At 36.2% G+C, this 18,835-nt stretch overlaps 1 protein-coding gene across 2 annotated transcripts in view; it reads left to right on the top strand.

The window, feature by feature from the left end:
* Nucleotides 1-18,835, top strand: part of gpc6a (glypican 6a) — a 161,204-nt gene that overhangs the window by 133,736 nt on the left and 8,633 nt on the right. For both annotated transcript variants that reach the window (XM_041993349.1, XM_041993342.1), the window contains one exon: nt 16,734-16,864. In XM_041993349.1, the coding sequence (XP_041849283.1) occupies nt 16,734-16,864 (131 nt within the window). The remainder of the gene's footprint in view (nt 1-16,733; nt 16,865-18,835) is intronic.

Genomic DNA, 18,835 nt, shown 5'->3' with positions numbered 1-18,835 from the left:
TCCTTAATGGGTTGTTTGTTGTTGAGCGTGGTTGAAATGGGGATGCAGTTGGAAAGAAAGCAAATCAGTCATTAGCAGTGGCCAGGCCTTTCTCCATGCTCCATTTAACTTTGTTTTAGCAGGGGACCGGGGCCAGGAAATGATCTGGCAGAAAACATTTTTCTCAGGGAGGGGAAAAAAAGAAAACTGTTAAGTAAATGATCAGTGTCTTCAATCATCTACAGTAATTTGCTGTTGATCGGCACCACCTATGTATAGCCCACTTAAGTAAAGATTTGTTACTGTGGCTGCATAAAACTAAGAGGACTAAAGAGAAAGCACAGTAAATTTATGTGTTTACTGAACGTCCTTTGGCCTCTGAAAGATTGTTGACCATTGTTCCCACATAAAACTTTTATTTCTGGCCAGAGTAATAAGTCATAGAGAAATCACTCTTGTTACACTTGCAAACAAAACTGCCAATGATGATCAGTGGCAGCACAGCCAAGCTGATTGAGTCATACCAGAAAATAGATCCAGTTACAACTTTAAAGGAATTCTGACAAATGACACAGCGATTTTTTTCCCCTCTCTATTAACCTGTGTGTATCAGCAGGCAAATAACGAACAACTGTTAAGACCAGTTAATCACACTGGCATGCTAATTCAGTATACTTGGCATGCAAAGCTGATGTTGTAGCACCAGTAACAATCATGCTGCTGGGCCTTCCACACTTTCTTTTAAATTATGCTGAAAAAGATCATCACAGAAATTATTTTAAACCTTACTGTGACTGCAGCTAATCCATTTAATAACAGACATTGTATATTCAGTTTAAAACACAATGCCTTCTCTTTATTGCAGTCCCACTTTTCTTCTGTGCATCAATGAGTAGTGGTCATCTTTCTCTTCATCAGGGTCATTGGTAGCCAATTTGATGGTTGAGTAAAAGACAAAAAGGCACCTTTACCTCATATGAATGAAGTAGAACCAAGAGAGAAAATGAAATTGGACATTACATCAGATTTTTAGAGGTGAAACTGTTCACAGCTGTATCTAACATAGATAGCAAGAACTTTAGCAAAGATTAGACTGCATCATATTTAGTGTTATTTGTTCTGTTGTGCACACTACCCAACATTCTTGTGTTGTGATCAGGATTTTTAGAGTAGGATCACACTACATGGCTGTTTGGTGTTGGGGGTCCTACACTATAAGCTGTTCTGTCAGATTCAGCCCACAATTCATCTTAATGATTTGTATTAAGCTGTCCCAGTTATGTATAAAAGTTTCTCTTTAGTCATTAACGTTACACAAAAATTTGCTCTCATTGGCTGGAGCGCTTCCTTGATGGCTCACTCATGATTTCCTCCATCTATGGCATTCTTCAAAATTTCAAGCAAGATCGAAATTTGGTTGGAGTCTTGGACATGTCCCCAAGTCTCACAAATCATGTCTTTGAAGCAGTGATACATGATTACTGGTGAAAACCAGTTGGATGCTGAGTCACCTCAGTTCTGGGCTATTAGTCTGTGATGTGAAAAGCAGGCTTAAAATCTGTGTGTGAATGTGGCTTTATGGGATTTACACTAGGACAGTTGGAGATTCACATAGCAGTTAAAAAAAACTAAAAAAAATGGGCTTGAGAACCTGTTACCATACTACCATCTCACAGGGCCATTTCAAATCTTCATTTGTTGCCTTTCAGAAATAGGTTTATAGAAATTGGATTGTTAATCTCCACTGGGCAGTGAATTGCTCTATTCAGAGGTAATTCTGTATGTCAAAAGAGATAAATTTATGACAGTGACTGATGTGTAATTAGCCATGTTCATTCAACAGAAACCTGTCTGTGAATGAATTTAGATTAATGTTTGAGGACAGAAACAGTGGAGCAAGATGGCAACCACCCATCCTTTGTGCTTAATTGCAGCTTCTTTATTTATCATTAAATCTATGCCTTCTTCCACCAACTGAAGTTCTTCACAGATAATATGAGATTAATTATTTTATATGCTTTTTGCTTTGATCCACTGCTGTTTTCACTCAGTGGTCTATTTCTTAAATTAAACCCAACACAGTAGCCTAAAGATGCCTCTGCTCTTTACATTATACCATCTGCTCTCCTGTACTTTCATGCTTTACTAAGTTAATAGGGGGCAGACTAAGTGATGCATCACAGACAATGTATTAAGCAGGAAAATGCTGTGCATAGATGTGGCTGCTGTGGATTTTATTTCTCCATTCTCTCCCAAAAACATATAAGTGGGCAAAAATGAAGCTTAAAAAGATGGCAAGGCAGTGGTTTGTGTTAGTGGGCCTGTTTGCTAGAGAAAAAAAAGGGATAGACACCTGTTGTGGTGGACAGCTGGTTGGAGAAATGTGCACAGCATGGTGCATGCTGCAGGGAGATATGCCGCTAAACAAAACCATGGTAATGTCTATAGTTTGAAGCTCCTCTGCCTGGTTTCTGTTTAAGCTCTTGAATGCTTTTGGTTTTCCCTGTTCTGGGATCACTTACACTTAAGTGCAAGAGCACTGCATGATTTTATACTGAGAAATAGTCCATTTTCAAAGTGCATAGACTGAGATGCCACAACGCGTTTTTGTCACATTTCCCATCTCGCCCACTCAGTTGCAACGAATGTCAACTTCTCACTTGTAGACAATCAAATATGTGCAATTTGTTTCAAATTTCGATTGAGACATGTGAACCTAAAGCTGTAAAAAGTGTTTTTCTCACATTGTTTAATATAAAGTCTCACCACTATGATGAAAGGCAATGTTATTTGTGGACTGTTTGCAGGTGGCTGTGACTTCCTCTTGCACTACCTCTGATTTTTACACAGATATTTAATGAAGATGCACTACCACAGAATTCCTTTTAAACTCAGTACTGTGATCAATAATTAATTTCTTATATAATTTATTGTATCTTAATTATAAATATAAATGTAAACTATATGGAGGAAAAGTTAAACTACCATCATGATTCATCTTAATAACAGTAGTGGTCAGTAGCAGCATTTCACAGCAGCTCCTTTAGCAGGCTAGTCTGGGGCCAGTCTGACTAATTAACTGAATATCAGATCCTATCATGTCACAGTGAGTTCAAGGTTCCATGTGGTTTCACATTTAGATCCTTTATTCCCCTCAATGTTTTACAAGACGCAACTCTTCCTGACTCACACTAGTCTTTATTTTACTATTTGCAAAGATCATATTCACTTTGACTCATTGTGAGTAAGAATAATTTCTCAACCCAAGCTGCATTCGGACCCAAACCAGTCCATTAAACCTGGTTGCTTTACCTCTGAGCAGCTTGACTGTAGGTGTTGCCAAAAAGACACAGCATGGACTGGAATCTGCCTCAGCTTCAGCCTCTGTGTTCACAGTCAGGCTGTTTAGCCCACTACTTTTCCCTTGACGTGGCTTGGTTATCACAGCGCCTTAAGGTAAAAGGTGTTTGCTTTGATTTATCGCTGCAGAACGTTGAGAGCTGAACTCATCTGCATAGGTAGGCAAACAAGCTGAAATAGACCACAATGTGTCCAAGTAAATCCTATTTAGCGCTTTATTCAAAGCAGTGAATCACAAAATGCAGGTTCATTGTGTCTGAAGTGAGCTAACCCAATTGCTGTAAGCATAATAAGGAAGTGACCATTCGTGTTGCTTCACTTTGGAGATTTTGCTGCTTTTTAAAAACCTATCTTAGCTTCGCTTTATATAATTTAAATCCCCAGTGTAGAAAGACTGGTTCAATCTGTGATACCATTAGCTGGTTTGTGGGTTCTGCCTATGTGTCCTAGAAACTGCAGGGCTTTAAATGATCCCACGGTCTATACTTTGATATTTATAAAGGTTATATAACAAATTTATCGTAGCAACTGGTCAATAAAGCCACTCTTTCACACAGTGCTATAGCTGCTTCTATATTTGTGATGTGTCTGCTTTGTTCCATAAATTTAGTAGTTAAAGCTTGCTTTACAATACAAGTTTATCATTTTAATTACTGGTGTTTGAGCCGTGTTTTGGTTTACTCTGTCTCTCTTTTTAAAATTTGGATTCTGTGCTCTAATTTGGTACAGTTTTGTTTTTTTTTTTTCTTTTCTTTTCTTTTTTCTGTGCAATGTCAACTACAGTAGACTTGAAAAGAAATCCAAAGGAAAAAAAAACACTGGGTTCTGTTCTTGTGGTGCCAATATCTAAGCGAAAGATCAATTAATGCTATTGGCAAGTAAATTCTAAATGATTTTCCTTCTTGTTTGTTACTGTTGAAGTGAACTATTGAAGCTTAGTACACTGATAAATGGAGCTTTTACCTAAAATCTTAGCAATCATTACAAGTTGCTTTACTCAAAAGATCACCTAAAATCACCTAAACACTGCATTAAACTACTTTATTCCTTAAAGTTGTTTTAGTAACTTTATCTCTTAGGAGAGCATCTGTTTATGGATTTTTTTCTTCTCCCAAATGCTATGTTTACCTTTGGGACAGGACACAAAACCAGCTGTATATGAAACTTCCATCTGTGCTTACATTAGTCAGGTCACGGTTTGTTTATTGTGAACGTGCTGTGAACTAAAAACTGCTCAGTGTCTGTATCATGAGGTCCAGTTTGTCCCTATAAAGCAACATGAATTAAGCTTTGTCCAATATCAAACTGTGAATACCCTTAAGGACAAAAGATTGTTGAATGTCATCCTGACAGACTTAATAATGAAATTCTTGTAAGATGTTTACTGCATAACAGTGGTTTGTAAGTAATCACTTTAATAAATTCTTGGAAACCGCAAAGATTTATTTATAATTGTAATGTTATTAAATGTGACAGTTTAGAGGAACACTTAAAATCAGCATGCAGCTGAAAGTCAAGTTTGAAAAGAAACATATTGCATGTTTTCTTGAACATTGGAAATCTAAAAAAATTTCCAGCTATATTTATAATATATATACAATTATGGCAAAATGTTTATACAGTTAACAAGTACATAAACACACAAACACAGAGTGGTGTAAAAATCATGAAGGTTATTTGGACAAAGCTGTTGTCATGGGGATGAGTTGTGAACTGCATGTTAAGTATACGTGCTGTCTGTTGCTGGCATTAACAAATGTTGGGAGCATTTCATTATCATTACACAACCTCCACTAATTGTGTAATTAACTGCATACATGATTTGCAAAAGTACTGAAATATTGCATTAACCAGTTCACATTTGTGGGAGTCAGTAATAATAAGTTGGACTTTTACTGTGCAAATAACCACTACTTTGCTCCTGGAACATTTATACATGATGAACAATCCAATGGCAAACCTTCTACATACTTGGTTTGGTACCAGTAAGATACCAATAAAATATATATATATATATATATATATATATATATATATATGTCACACAACTCAACATCTGTTTGTGGTAACCACTTTTCCTAAAAATAAAATTAAAGTGCCCAGCACTGAGCACACCAGATTCTTGGTCCTGCCACAGCCCAGCAGCAGGAGGGCTGGACTGTTCTTTCTTTCCCCTTTTACCTCGGAAAATCCATCTGCAAAACATTTAATATTCTTGATGTCATGGTCAGAGGGTTTGAGGCTCTTGAGCTTTTTGACATCCCCTGTGCAGTTATTACTTTCACCCTCTGTGTGCTTGCCATAGCATGAACCAGTTAGAAAATTCTGCCTCTAAGCACCATGATTAGGACCAAACTGTTTTCCATATTCAAGCCCCACTCCCCATTCAGCATTCACTTGTGATTATCAGTGATTCTACAACTGGAAACATTTCAATCCACTCAGTAAAAAAAAAAATCCGAACTCATACACAACAATCTTTGATTTTTAATGTTAGAATATAAAAAATGCAATCGTCCTAATGGGAATAATGGTGGTCTGAGCTTCTAACGCTGTAATAAATTTCAGCTGAGGTTACTACATGCAGCTGTTTTCCACATGTGCTGTCTTCACTGATAATTACTGACATTTATAATTGTTTTTATTTATGATTTATAGTTTCTGAATGATGACTTACACTCTATATCCCAAACTCTATTAATGTTACACACAGCGTGTTTTCACTTCCACATCCACTAGTGATGTTAGAGTTCACTGGCCTTCCAGTGCCTCAGGCTCAGCTACTAATTACCAGTCTTTTGCAAGAGGAGCCAGAGTACACAGATTAGCATGCTAATAAAACTATTAGAAACTAGATATTCCAACACTGCACTTTGATTGTTATATTCAATTTGGCATGCCTTATGTACTTAATGAAATGCATTATTAATTAGGCTTAATGTGGGGCTGTTGGCAAGGATTTAAAATTGCCTTTAACCTAAGCTCATAAGCCTGAAGTATTTTGTAAATGATGTTTTATAATTTAGTGTGCTTAAAATCTATATATGTGTATACATATATACGTCCATCCATCCATTCATCCATCCCATCCATCCATCCATCCATTATCTATACCGCTTTGTCCAATGAAGGGACGCGGGGAAGCTGTATATACATATATATATATATATATATATATATATATATATGTATATACACAATAAATTAGATTTGCGTAACAGCAGTCTGGCAATATGAGCCAGGAAACTGTCAAACTTTCATTAAAATCCCAAAAATGTGACTGGTGGTATGCCATTTATTTATTTATTTTAACTTGGCTGTGCAGTTTTAAAAGAGTGAGCACTTTATCAATGTGTAAAATGTATCTTAAAAAAACATTTTTGGCTGGTTGAGAATTTGCACTTTCTTGGAATTTAAAGGGGAAAAGAAAAATCGCTGTTTTGCACTGCCTGTAGACCAAAATAAAGTGCGTCGAGCAGTGTTGGGTAGCAACACTGTTACTTTTGTCCGTAACTAACAGCCTGCTCTAATGCATTACTCTTTATATACAGTAACTTAGTTACCATAACACTATGGTGTGTTTGTCCATTACTAGCTGTATTAATGCATTTACACAGCAGCTGTGAGCTTTTTCCTGTTTACAGCAGTGATGCAGCATGATATGTGCAGCTTGTTGGGCTTATTTTATTTGTGAAGTTATTTATAAATATCGTCAGTCACAGGCATTTGGACTTACTTGGGCTTTCTATGCTCCGTTTGTGAAGCCCTTATGATTATCTCACAGCTGTCCAACTCCTGGATGTGGAACAGGGAACGTAAACATAACACTCCTTCTTTTGTGGAACATGTTGAATAAGGATGTAAGTAACTTATAATGTTTATGTTGTTACTTACTGTCCAGGAGAAGAGCTCACTTCGAGTCAAATTGTAACCCCTTTAGCTCTCGCAGTACTCCCTACTTTGGAAATACAAAGCCAATATTAATGCGGATTATGTCCCTTTCTTTTTCCGAAAACTTCTTCGCCAACAACCATTGTTTCTTTTGAGGTAATGTCGGATTCTGGTCAACTTCAGGTGAACGTTTCGTTCCGCTCTTCGCCATTTTGCTTCAAAAATATGCACTAATGTGGCCTTTTATAGGGAGGGAGGGCTGAGGGCTCCTTAAGGGAGAAGGGGGCGATTCACATGTAAACAACAGACTGGAGATCAACACAGAGAGACAGTGTGACGTCATGCCATACTCGATATGAAATAACACCTCTAGATTTTCATATAGCGATTTCTTAATTCTTTTCATATCTAAATGATGAATCAGCTGTCTTTGATTATTGTTTCTGTCTGGTTGTTTTAAGGTTTTAATTTTTCCATATTGTAACTGAAAAAGGCTGCAGCCAAATTTCACGCTGCATCTACAATGTGGAAACACATTATCTCCATTTTAGCCTTCGGACTCTGGCTTCCTCTGAAAATCTATATTGGTTTTGATTACATCAGTAGTATTCAAACCATGTTCTGGAGATTTTAATTCAGCATGAGTTCACCATAAAATCACATGTGTGTGAAATCAGATCAGAGGGCACTGTGTTTTATCTGTTTGGGTTCATAGATGTTGAGCAATGTTGTGCCCTTGTGTCATTTCTTTGAGCAGAGGTTACTTTCATTTCACTGTTGTAGCCTCTGGTGTTTGAATTTGGGTGGTGTTCTTTTTTATACTATAATGTTTATGAGTCATTTGAAAGGACTGACAAGCTGGTGGCATGTGCTTTGGTTGAGATTAATGCCTTCCTCTTAAACACAGCGAGTCATCATGAGGCACATTGTTTCTGTGAAATCGATCAAGATAGGCCTTGTTAATGGTCCATGTGTGTCCTTAGACAGAATCATTCTTGTTAGGAGACGTGAGCAAAGGCCAATCAGAACATTTACTCTTTGCCTCAGAGAGTTACAGCTATGCTTCTACTTTGCATTCAGCTCCTCATGTTGACAGCAGGGCACCACTGAGCATTTACTTATAATACTGATCATTACTCAGCAGTTAACTTATGATGAGCTTAGACAAAAGCTTAACACAGAAAACAGTCATAAAAAAACAACCTTTCTTTTTGTCTAAACAGTTAGATCACTGTCATCTTGCATCAACTATATAGCTGTAGCAGGTGGGTCTGACCTGTGAAAGTCCTAATTAGGATTACTGGACCAGCATTAACATGCATTGCTGGAGTTTGCCCTACTTGCTGCATGCTCTGAATGCTCATCAACCACTTGACTCCAGTTCCAAGAATTAGCACACCCGGGACGAGGCAGATTACAACAAAGCTTTCGCTGAATAAAAACGTCCATTTGGGAAGCACACAAAAAGGAAATGGGAACATGGGTTGGAACAATAAAACTGCACTCGGGCTTATTATGGTTTTATGTTGTAAGACACTTATTTGGCATATGGAACTCACATCATTAAATTTTAATGAGTTGTAGCTAATATCTTAAATTGTCCAAAGTTAGTTAGCCCGATGGGTTTTAAATGGGTACCTTAAATCACCCAAATTATGTAATCTTTTTACCAGCATGGCTCGTCAATATAAAAGTATGAACTAAATAAAATAATGAACGGATAAGTTAAGAGAGTATCATCTTTCATGTAGATTCTTTTCTTTTTTTGATGTATCAGGAAAGGTTAAAAGTTTCTCTTGTCAGTCGACTTCTCATGCAGAGGAGTAGATATTTTTGAAAATGGGCTTGAAGTCAGAGGATGACCAACAAGCCTCTTGATACATGTAATTATACAGTAGTCACAAAAAGTTAGGATTATTCTGCTTTTTGTATGTCAGGATGTAGCTAAAATGCATAATGCAAAAAAAAAACAAAGACCTTTGGCCTCAGCAGACTATAACATGTTAACTGAAGACATTCCCCAATGAAATATGTTTTGAAGATTGAAATAGTCTGACTTCATTCAGCTGTAGCTGAAGTCACAACCCCACAGATGTGAAAATGACTGGAAGTTCTATCATTGTTGTAAATTAAGTATTACCACTTTTTTTTCTGCACAGGATGACAGTAAATGCAAAGCTATAAAATACAAACATTGCATGAAAATGGGTTGGAGTGAGGTGTTGATCATCATTTAATACCAAAACAGATTGAAAAAATAAAAAGAAAGGGTTATTGCAATTAGATCAACATTTCAGCCCCCAGACTGTCATTCAGCTCTGATCTAAACGCGTTTTTATGTTATATCAGTTAATATAGACGAAAGACTCTCATATAACTTAACACAGTTAGTTCAACAACAGAAACTACAGTCTCTATCTGAAACTCAAATGAACAAAACAAATTACTATTATTATTATTATTATTATTATTATTATTATTATTATTATATATTTATTTCCTTAGGATTTTGTTGTTTTTCCTTCTTTGTTTTTTTGTTTTGTTTTTGTTTGTTTTTTTCTAGAACCAGTGCACAACTGGGTGTGTCTAATATTAAACTGTAACTTGGAAAAAAGATTGGTATTGAAAGTACACTGATTCTGAAACTAACCTCTTCTACTAATCGATATTTAAAGATTTCAACAATGCAGCAGAGCAGTGAACCCTGTGTTTCCATTGAAACAGAGAGAAGGTTTAACTGCATTTGTTCCTGCAGCAACACAGATGTAGTGAAAGATGTAAGTGTCTCACAGATTCACTGCCACGGGCATTCATGTAGAGACTCATGCGTGGATATTTGACTTCACAAATAACTCTTGGTATGGTGTGTGTGTGCTTGCATCTTTGCTTTTCTTTATGAAAAAATGTTTGTTTACTGCTGTGTTTGTGCAGTTAAAAAGGCTGTGCATATTCTAATTTCTGAACATTATTTATGTATGACAGACTATACATTATGTCGTACAGATGGGGCGTGTTGCAGGGTAATGTTTTTATGGGAATGCGTTCCAACATGCATCATGAATAGATATATCTACCTGTTTATATATAATTTTATTTTCAACCTGAAGTTTGACCTGAATATTCCTGCTTGCTGACATCAAGTGCATCAATAAAACATTTCTGTGTTAAAATTCTGAAGTTTGAGAGAAATAACCATGAATCGTGTCTGATCCATTTGATGTTGTCAGCCAGGTTGCTGTTGGCCACAGTGAGTCAGAGCCACACCACTGTGTGTTAAACCTAACCAGCTTTGGTGTCTCCATGACAGGATTACCACATCAAATGTGAGGGCAGTCTCCTGCAGTGGCATCCTGTTATTACAGGTCCTTTCATGTCCTGTTAAGACCTGAGGCTTCTCTGTATGCTCTCTCCCAAATCCCCAGTGTAACTAGGACATGATGATGGTTCTGTGTGTCTCTTTACATGAATGCACATGTACTCACTTGCGTCCATTTGTAAATGTGTATTTACATCTTCAGGAGTCTGTCTTTCTTTTGGACATTGTTAATGTCCACATGATCAAATAAGATGTTGTTGAGGGGATTTTTTATTTATTTTTTTTTTCTAATCCTTACAATCACATTGTTGTGGCTGCTGAAGATCTGGACAATCAGAACTTTCATACAAATGTTGTTAATATACAAATTAGTTTTGACTGAATTTATTTAATTTGAAATTAACATACATAAAAAATGGCTTTTTTTTTAAAGAAATGGACATGTGTGCATAAAGTAGAAGATAAATGGATTCCATAAAGTGTGCATGCATCTAAAGTCAGTTTGACTTATTTGATAGTAACTTTACCCCATATTATATTATGCGCTCTTTTACAGAGATTTTTCCTTTTATTGCTGTGAATAGTGTCAACAACTGCAGCGGCATTCTGCACTGACTCAAATGGCACTAGTTTCATTACTCATTACTCACCACTGACTATTTACTGCAAAACAAAACAAATAACCAACCTTGAAATTTGAACACAGTGTCTGACTGAACAAATTAAATGTGACAAAATGTCAACTGGTCTTACATTTCAGGAGTCTTCTTAAGCAGAGACCTGACAGTTTAGTCCAATATCAATAGATTTTTTCACAACAGCTATAGCATCCCAATTCACCTCAAACTCTTTATTAAATCAGGAAAGAAAATCTCTCCTCAAAACCCTGTGGGACACAAGAAAAGGGAGTTTAGTCTGAGCTGTAGGTGGTAAATTAGTAATTGCAGTATATGAACAGAAAGTTGTAACAGTTAGCAAAAATCCAAAGTGCTGCAATGGGATTATAACTGTACAATAGGATTATAATGGATCCAAGACTAATGTAGAAAATGTAGAGCAAGTTAAGAAATGGATACAAAGACATGGATCCAAAAATATTAACCCAGAGGTGTAATTTAAAAGTCAGTTCACACGACTCATTGTTTTTATCAGGAATTAAGGGTGAGGTTAGGTGAAGGGTTGTTTGATTCTTTCTAGAAGTGCAAGTGTTTCTAATTAACCACCAGTCTCACCATTTCTTGATATTTTCTTAAAAAATATTATTTTGTTTTTATCTCAAAGAGGAATCAACTGGGACATCCAGATTTTGTTCAATATACACAGAAATATTAGCATATTTAGAATTAGATCTATTTCTTATCAAGTTCTATGCTACCTCAGGAAAATCTGAGTCAAACTGTAGAAGGCATTTAGCCTTCTCAACTACAGCTTCACTGAATAAAGTGCAGGCTATGGTGGCCTGTAGCCTGAGCCAAGATAAAGAAATGTTGCTGCTCAGTGGGTTATTACCTCAGGCTTAGAAGAGATAACCTGATCTCTGCTGCTTCCTCTCATCACTCTCTCCACCAGCCTCAAACAGTAAATCAGTCAGTTCCATATCCTGAGCTAACCGCTAACCACAGTGTTTATTGCAGGTCGCTGACTCACAGAGTGTGTGTTGATCCGGGGTTGTCAGATTTAATTACTGATGCCACTTTAACCTTGTATAATTTTTTTCTTTTGTTTTGTTTTGTTTGTTTGGTTTTTTTGTTTTTTTTTTTAGTTCTTCACTTTATTAAAACATCAATTAACCTTTGATTAACAGCTGCATAAGTAATTATGGCACACATTGAAGTTTTTAGGTTTTTGACCAGGTTATTTACTGCAAAGACATACTTTGTTTTTATATTTGTTTGGGTTAACATCTGTATTATTTTTATATAATGTTCTACTTTTAATGAAATTGTGAACACTGTATATAAATTTATGTCATTGCATGTACGTTCCAGTGTATATGTTATGGTTGCCTCTGGCTCAGGTCATCATTGTAAATGAGAACTGGCCTTGCTAGTTAAAAAATCAATTAAAAATGAATAAAAATAAGTCTTTAAGTCAAGTCTTTAAGAGCATCATCATAAATTCTTAAAATCAATCTTAGAATGAACTGGACACACTTTCATGTTCCTGTAAAAAGATGAGTATCAAATGTCAAGTGAATTTGAAGATTTCAGCACAAGAAAGTTTAACAAAACACCTGTAACTGAAAAGGATATCAATCTTTTCAGGTTTTGTCATCTGATCTCAATGAGCAAATGGATTTTGCTTAATTATAATGTAGATCAATCTGATTTAAATCACTTTTATCCATACAGTATTGTTACTATTATATATATATATATATATATATATATATATATACATACATTTTTATCAAGATTAATCACGATTAATCGCATTGTTACGTGCAAAATGTCTCTTTCCTTTAAAAGAAGGCCTACGGTTATTTAAAGAAAATGCAGTAAATTTTGGTTTACAAACACTACATCCTTCTAAACACAGAAGGAACAATATGTGATAAATATCAGCATCAGGTGAACAGACAGAAAGAAGGATTTGAATCTCACAGCTTCTAGATAGTGAGGAGAAATAAATATTCACAATACACGCAATAACTTCCATCCATGCACCTTTATTGCTTCATTATCCAGATTTTTGACCTATAAATTCTCTAAACTTTCATTTTTAGCTTGACTGCACCTGCAGCCTCCGCTACCGGGAGTTAGGAGGTTAACATCTCGTTTCCGGGTGTAGCTTCAGATGTGCAACTAAACGTGTGGTATCCACAGAAAGTCCAGAATCTCAGCTACCAGCTCAGCAAAACCATTTCTACGAACAACATACAGTTTAGACGACAAATAATTCAAAGACCAGGTACATAAAGTCCGAAAAAAATATAAACACAGATGATGTCCACCCGATGGCATGAACATGGACAAGCGACTCCTCTACTGAAAGCTCACATCTCACAGATTCCACAGCTAGAAGTTTCATCTCGCTATGACCAATATTCACCGAACCAGAGGCAGAAGAAGGCCTGATTTAAGCTTTACGTTTGTAAAAGTCAGAAAACATGTCTTGCCTTTGCTGACTTGCATAAATTAAAACCGCATTTATTAAAAAAAAATAATAATAAATTAAAAGTGTCTCATTGTCTTTTGGGAGCAGTTTCCCGTCCAAAAATCACGATGTTCTGGTTTTAGAAAAAGCGAAACATTGGTTCTTCTTCTTCTTTCTTAAGTTCCAGACAGAAAATGTCTCTTCATTCTAATAAACCCGCTCTCTCCTGATTACATCAGATGCACCGCTGCAGCAGGTAAGGGAGACATGGACGCCATGTTTCTGTCAACAAAGCCAGCGGCCAGCAAAAGAAAAAAAAAGAAAGAAAAAAACCTTAACGCACGATTAAAAAAAATTAATTAATTAAAAATTAAATAAAGCGTTGCATTAACACACAATTAACGCGTTAACGTGCCCAGCACTTATGTGTATATATACATATATATATATATATAAATCTATATAAAAAATTAGATATCAAATAATTGTTTTTTATTATATAATAAATTAATTTATAAATAAAGCTAAATCATGAATAAAGAAAGAATACAAAAATAAATATATAAATCAGAGTAAATAAAAGAGAAAAAAATAACTATATTTAAAGAAATAAGAAAGTCAGAACTGGGGGGATAATTTTGACTATAAAATTCCTTGAGAATGCTGGGAATGCCAAGTCTGCTGGGGTTTGCTCACAAATCACCCACGTTGTATTATAATGTAATTCTAGAAACTTTTATATATTGTACATAGTATTAGTGTTCACCCCCAGTGTGGGTATACTTGCCTGTATTCCAAGAAATGGCAAAATATGTATTGCACAAAACGTATAATGTAAAACACTGAATTTGATTTCCTGGAGACTTTAAAAGGAAGCCAGCCTGCTCATTATCTAATTTTGAGGCTTTCACCTTTTGGTTTGTGTTGGTTCATTACTGAGCTTGGGTGTCAGCAGATTCATCTTCATGTCACATGTGCAAGCTCCATCTGTTCACGAAGACTTTTAACCAGCTGAAGGATGTGAGATAAAAGTCATTAGTCCATGTCAGTCACTGCTCACTGGTTAATTAATGGCGTTGAAATAAACAGGAGCAAGTTCTGCAATTCTGCCAGTGTCTAGTTTCAAATCCAGAGAGACTAAACTGTATTAATAGCATCCTTAACCATGTGGTTTAAAGGCTTTAACAAATAATATCACAATTAAACATAAATGTATAAGTTTGTTAACTTAAGTAATCCAAAAAGAGGATTTGGGTATTGAATTTAATCAGATGTTTGGGTTTTTTGTTTGTTTTTCTCTCTTTCTTAGATAAAATATATTGATTTAAATTGTATACCACAGATATATTGTAGTCTATGCATTTCAGAGCTTTGAACTATTCAGCTGGATTGAGTCCAAAACAATTTACGGAAAGAATTGCAGCACTTTTGAAAGCAATAGAATTTCACAGAAAGGTTGTGGCCAATCTATTATAGGTTTACTTGCCAAAATATGTAACACACATACACACCAACACAAACTCTCAGGATGAATACATCACATGTCTAACGCCAAGACCTTAGGTTGTGGTTTTACTTTTATGAATGCAGGACAAAGGGACATGAAAAATGGAATTGGCCGGCTTTTTGCACTAAATAGTCACAAACTTTAACTTCCTCTAAGTCACAGACAAACACAGTGGGCTTAATGTATTCATATAATCAATTACAATTTGTCTCTTTTGAGCACACATTTATTATTCCCAACCCAGAACTAAATAACTAATCAATATACTTAAAAGCAAGTATTTCCAGTCACCACAGATCAGACAAGCACAACATTCAGGAACATTTTAAGCTTCTTCCTCACAGGACTCAATTCAGACACAAATTTAATGCCAGGAATGCTGCCAGAAATGGGGGTAATGGGGTGGGGGGTTTGCTTCGGGTCGGGTTTGTGTGTGAGAGAGAGAGAAAAAGAGTAGGTGTTTGTTTTTAATTGTTATTTTATAATATTTTCAATTTGCAAACGTTTTTATGCACATTTTATTATATGAAGCACTTTGTGCTACTCATGTATGAAAAGTGCTTTATAAATTAAATTTGGTTTGACTGATTTCATTTGATTTGCTGTGATCTTATATGAGCAACAGAGGGCAAATGAACACCTGGACCTATCTAATGCTGGGACTTTTGGAAACTGTACCTTCAATAAAAGTGAACATTGCAAACTCAAAAGCAGCTGACTAATCCCACATCATGATTTGGTACCTTTAAAGAGCATAAAAACCTAAAATTATCAAATATATACTTTTATTTATATTTAATGTTATTTGGCCATTAAGTATTAAAAGGTTTATCCAATGTTTTTATATAAGTTGCATGATAATTTTAAATTCATGCAACACTATTAACAAATATCCTACCTCATTTATTCAGAATAACACAGCTTTTGTATTCTGCTTTATGACAGTTAACAACTAAATAGACATTACAAGAAAAACAACACAATGCACTTGTGTGCATGACAAGCGCACACCCCTTCCTCCTCCTCCCCAGTTTATTTTCTCCCTACCATTTGCTGATCACCCGTTCAAACTTGCTGAGTCCAGATGGAATCAGTCAGGGGTAACCATTTATGCCAAATATCAGATTTGAAGCCTCAAGTCTGTCTGGTATGAATCAGAGATGAACAGAATATGGATGGGAGTCGGCAAAAAGAAAAAGAACTATGTGTGGTCCAACAGCATTTCTCTCCTGATGGAATAAATGAACAGAAGGACTTGAGCAACTACACAAACTTGCTGCCACATGAGTGCTCAAAGTCACAATGTGTCACACTGTCTGTAGTCATGTTTGTTTTATCATTTGCTTGCAGTTTCTACAGAACCATCTACTGTTGTTGTCACCTTTTTTTTTTTTGTCAACAGTTAAATTTCAAATAAATAATTTTAACTCAAAGTAATAAAAATAAATAGAACTTGTATTCTGAGAACTTAGGTTGTTGTAGTTAAGTCTAAGAATTGACCTATTTCTCATGTTTATCTCTTGGCCTTTTTACAGAATTCAATATCTCTAATATCTGTCTGTCCACTGTTTTGGCCAATGGCAGGTGATTGACATCAAAGAGAAGTTGAAGGAGTCCAAGAGGTTTTGGTCCAAATTGCCAGATGACATCTGTGCTGAGGGCAAACTCACAGAGTCTGATGAGGAGCAGTGCTGGAACAGCCACACGAAGGGCAGGTGAGGCCTTGATAACCACAGCAAAAGTCTCGCTGCTCTCCTGTTATCACATTTTGCCTGCCACGGATTAAAATAACCACACTCTGTTCCCAGATTAACACTCTTTCTGTAAGTACAATGGCTAGAGCTGATATGAAAACTTCTGCAGTATTTAAGCTCTGAGGCGAAACTCAGAGGACTGTGGAGTTTTCAGCACCACTTGTCACTAGTGCAGCTTGTAGAGCAACACACTAAATTGGTCAGAGAGTTGTTTTCTCTGACAGTGAGCCGGAGATCCTGGCAGAGAACATATATCACTCTATTGCTTTGGTCCTCTCCAAGTAACAAAATCACCAGATGGTCCAATAAAAGATATGCGCTTGTGCCAGAAACATTTTTAAGCACCCCTCTAAATCTGGTAGGTAAATTAATTATTTAACATGAGTTAGAGTGTGTCATTAAACATCACATTTTTCTGTTAGTGAAGCACAAACCACACCCTCGTCTATCTGAACTATTTCATTTAATGCAATTATTATTCTAGATTTATAAGATTTTAAAAGGTGAAATCTTGGCCTTTATTGGCGTCAAGCATGTTGAAGACTGTTTTGCCTGAAGTTGCTTCTAGCATGAATAAATTTAGGTTAATTATACATTTAAGTTTTCTCTGATTTAATTTTTCATGATTGGAAAGGACAACTTTTTATCTTGTCAGATTTCAATTGGTCTACTTGTGACTTATCAGTATGATAACCAAGATCACGAGATATTTCCCAATTCACAATCCTTTGTCAGTTGTTTTCCTACTAATTTTCTCTGAGCATTATAGATTACTAGCACACTCCTAAAGTAAGTGGGGATTGGAAATTACAGACAGAATGTAGCAATTACTTCTGGTGTGGCTCCTCTTTACAAGAGATGGCGATTAGGAGGAGGCAGGTTGAATGAAAGAAATAACAGAAAACCAGGATCAGACTGATTGGCTCAAAAAGTAGCAGGCAAGAAGACCATTGGACCAAAACTGAGACAAAAGAATTCAGGAAAAAGGTGAGTTTGACTGCAGAAGAGAAGTGGCCAAGCTTAACGTACTAAAAAGCCGACACTCTCAGAAAATAAAGTACCAAATTGCACCTTTAGGGGTAAAAATCATACCTTATAATACTGTACCACTGGGGTCAGTCTAGTATTTAACAAGTAAAGTGCACTGTTGAGGGCACAACAGTACCATGACAATCCTTTGAACCCCTAAAGGTACAATTAGGTACCTTATTTTCTCAGTGTAAACACCAAATAATTAATAATAATACATTATTACTTCTATATAGCATTTTTCAAGTTTCCCAAATTATTTTACACTGAATCTAGTGTTCATTCACACACTAGTGAGCTTCATGGGTAGCCACAGCTGCCGTGGGGTAGACTGTTGAAAATGTGGCAGCCAGTCCTCACCAACAGCTTCTCTGACCACCACTGAACATTCATTCAGACACTGGAGTCTTGCCCAAGGACACAATGACAAATGGTGGAGAAAGCGAGATTTGAACTGCCAAACTTCCAGGTTTAGGATGACCTGCTGTACCACCTGAGCCACTGGTGCCCCACAGTGAATATATTATGAAACAGACTGCATCAGTACCTGAGGAGGTGAGGAATTAGCACTTATAAACGTCACCCATGCAGTTTGAAGTGTGTTAGTTTAGAGAAATTCCTCCACTAAATAAACCACTGTCTTTGGTTAAAGTGACAGAATCAGTTGCTTTTAATGAGTGTATTTATTTGGCTGTTTCAAACTATCAATTGTTTTGCCAAAAACTTGGTGCTGCAAAGGGCTATGCTATCATAATGTTAAGAGATTGGCAATGAAATGAGCCTTTTCTTAGATTTTTCTCAGTCCATTCAGTGGCAGGCCACCCACCAGCACAACAAAGCAGACATAGACTTGCCTATAAACTCATTAATGTAAAGTTTAAGTGATGCAGATCATGTAGGCGA

The sequence above is a fragment of the Melanotaenia boesemani genome, chromosome 1 (assembly GCF_017639745.1).
Source record: "Melanotaenia boesemani isolate fMelBoe1 chromosome 1, fMelBoe1.pri, whole genome shotgun sequence".
Classification (NCBI taxonomy): domain Eukaryota; kingdom Metazoa; phylum Chordata; class Actinopteri; order Atheriniformes; family Melanotaeniidae; genus Melanotaenia; species Melanotaenia boesemani.
The sequence above is the reverse complement of the archived record's forward strand: the minus strand, read 5'-3'. Positions and strand labels throughout refer to the sequence as shown.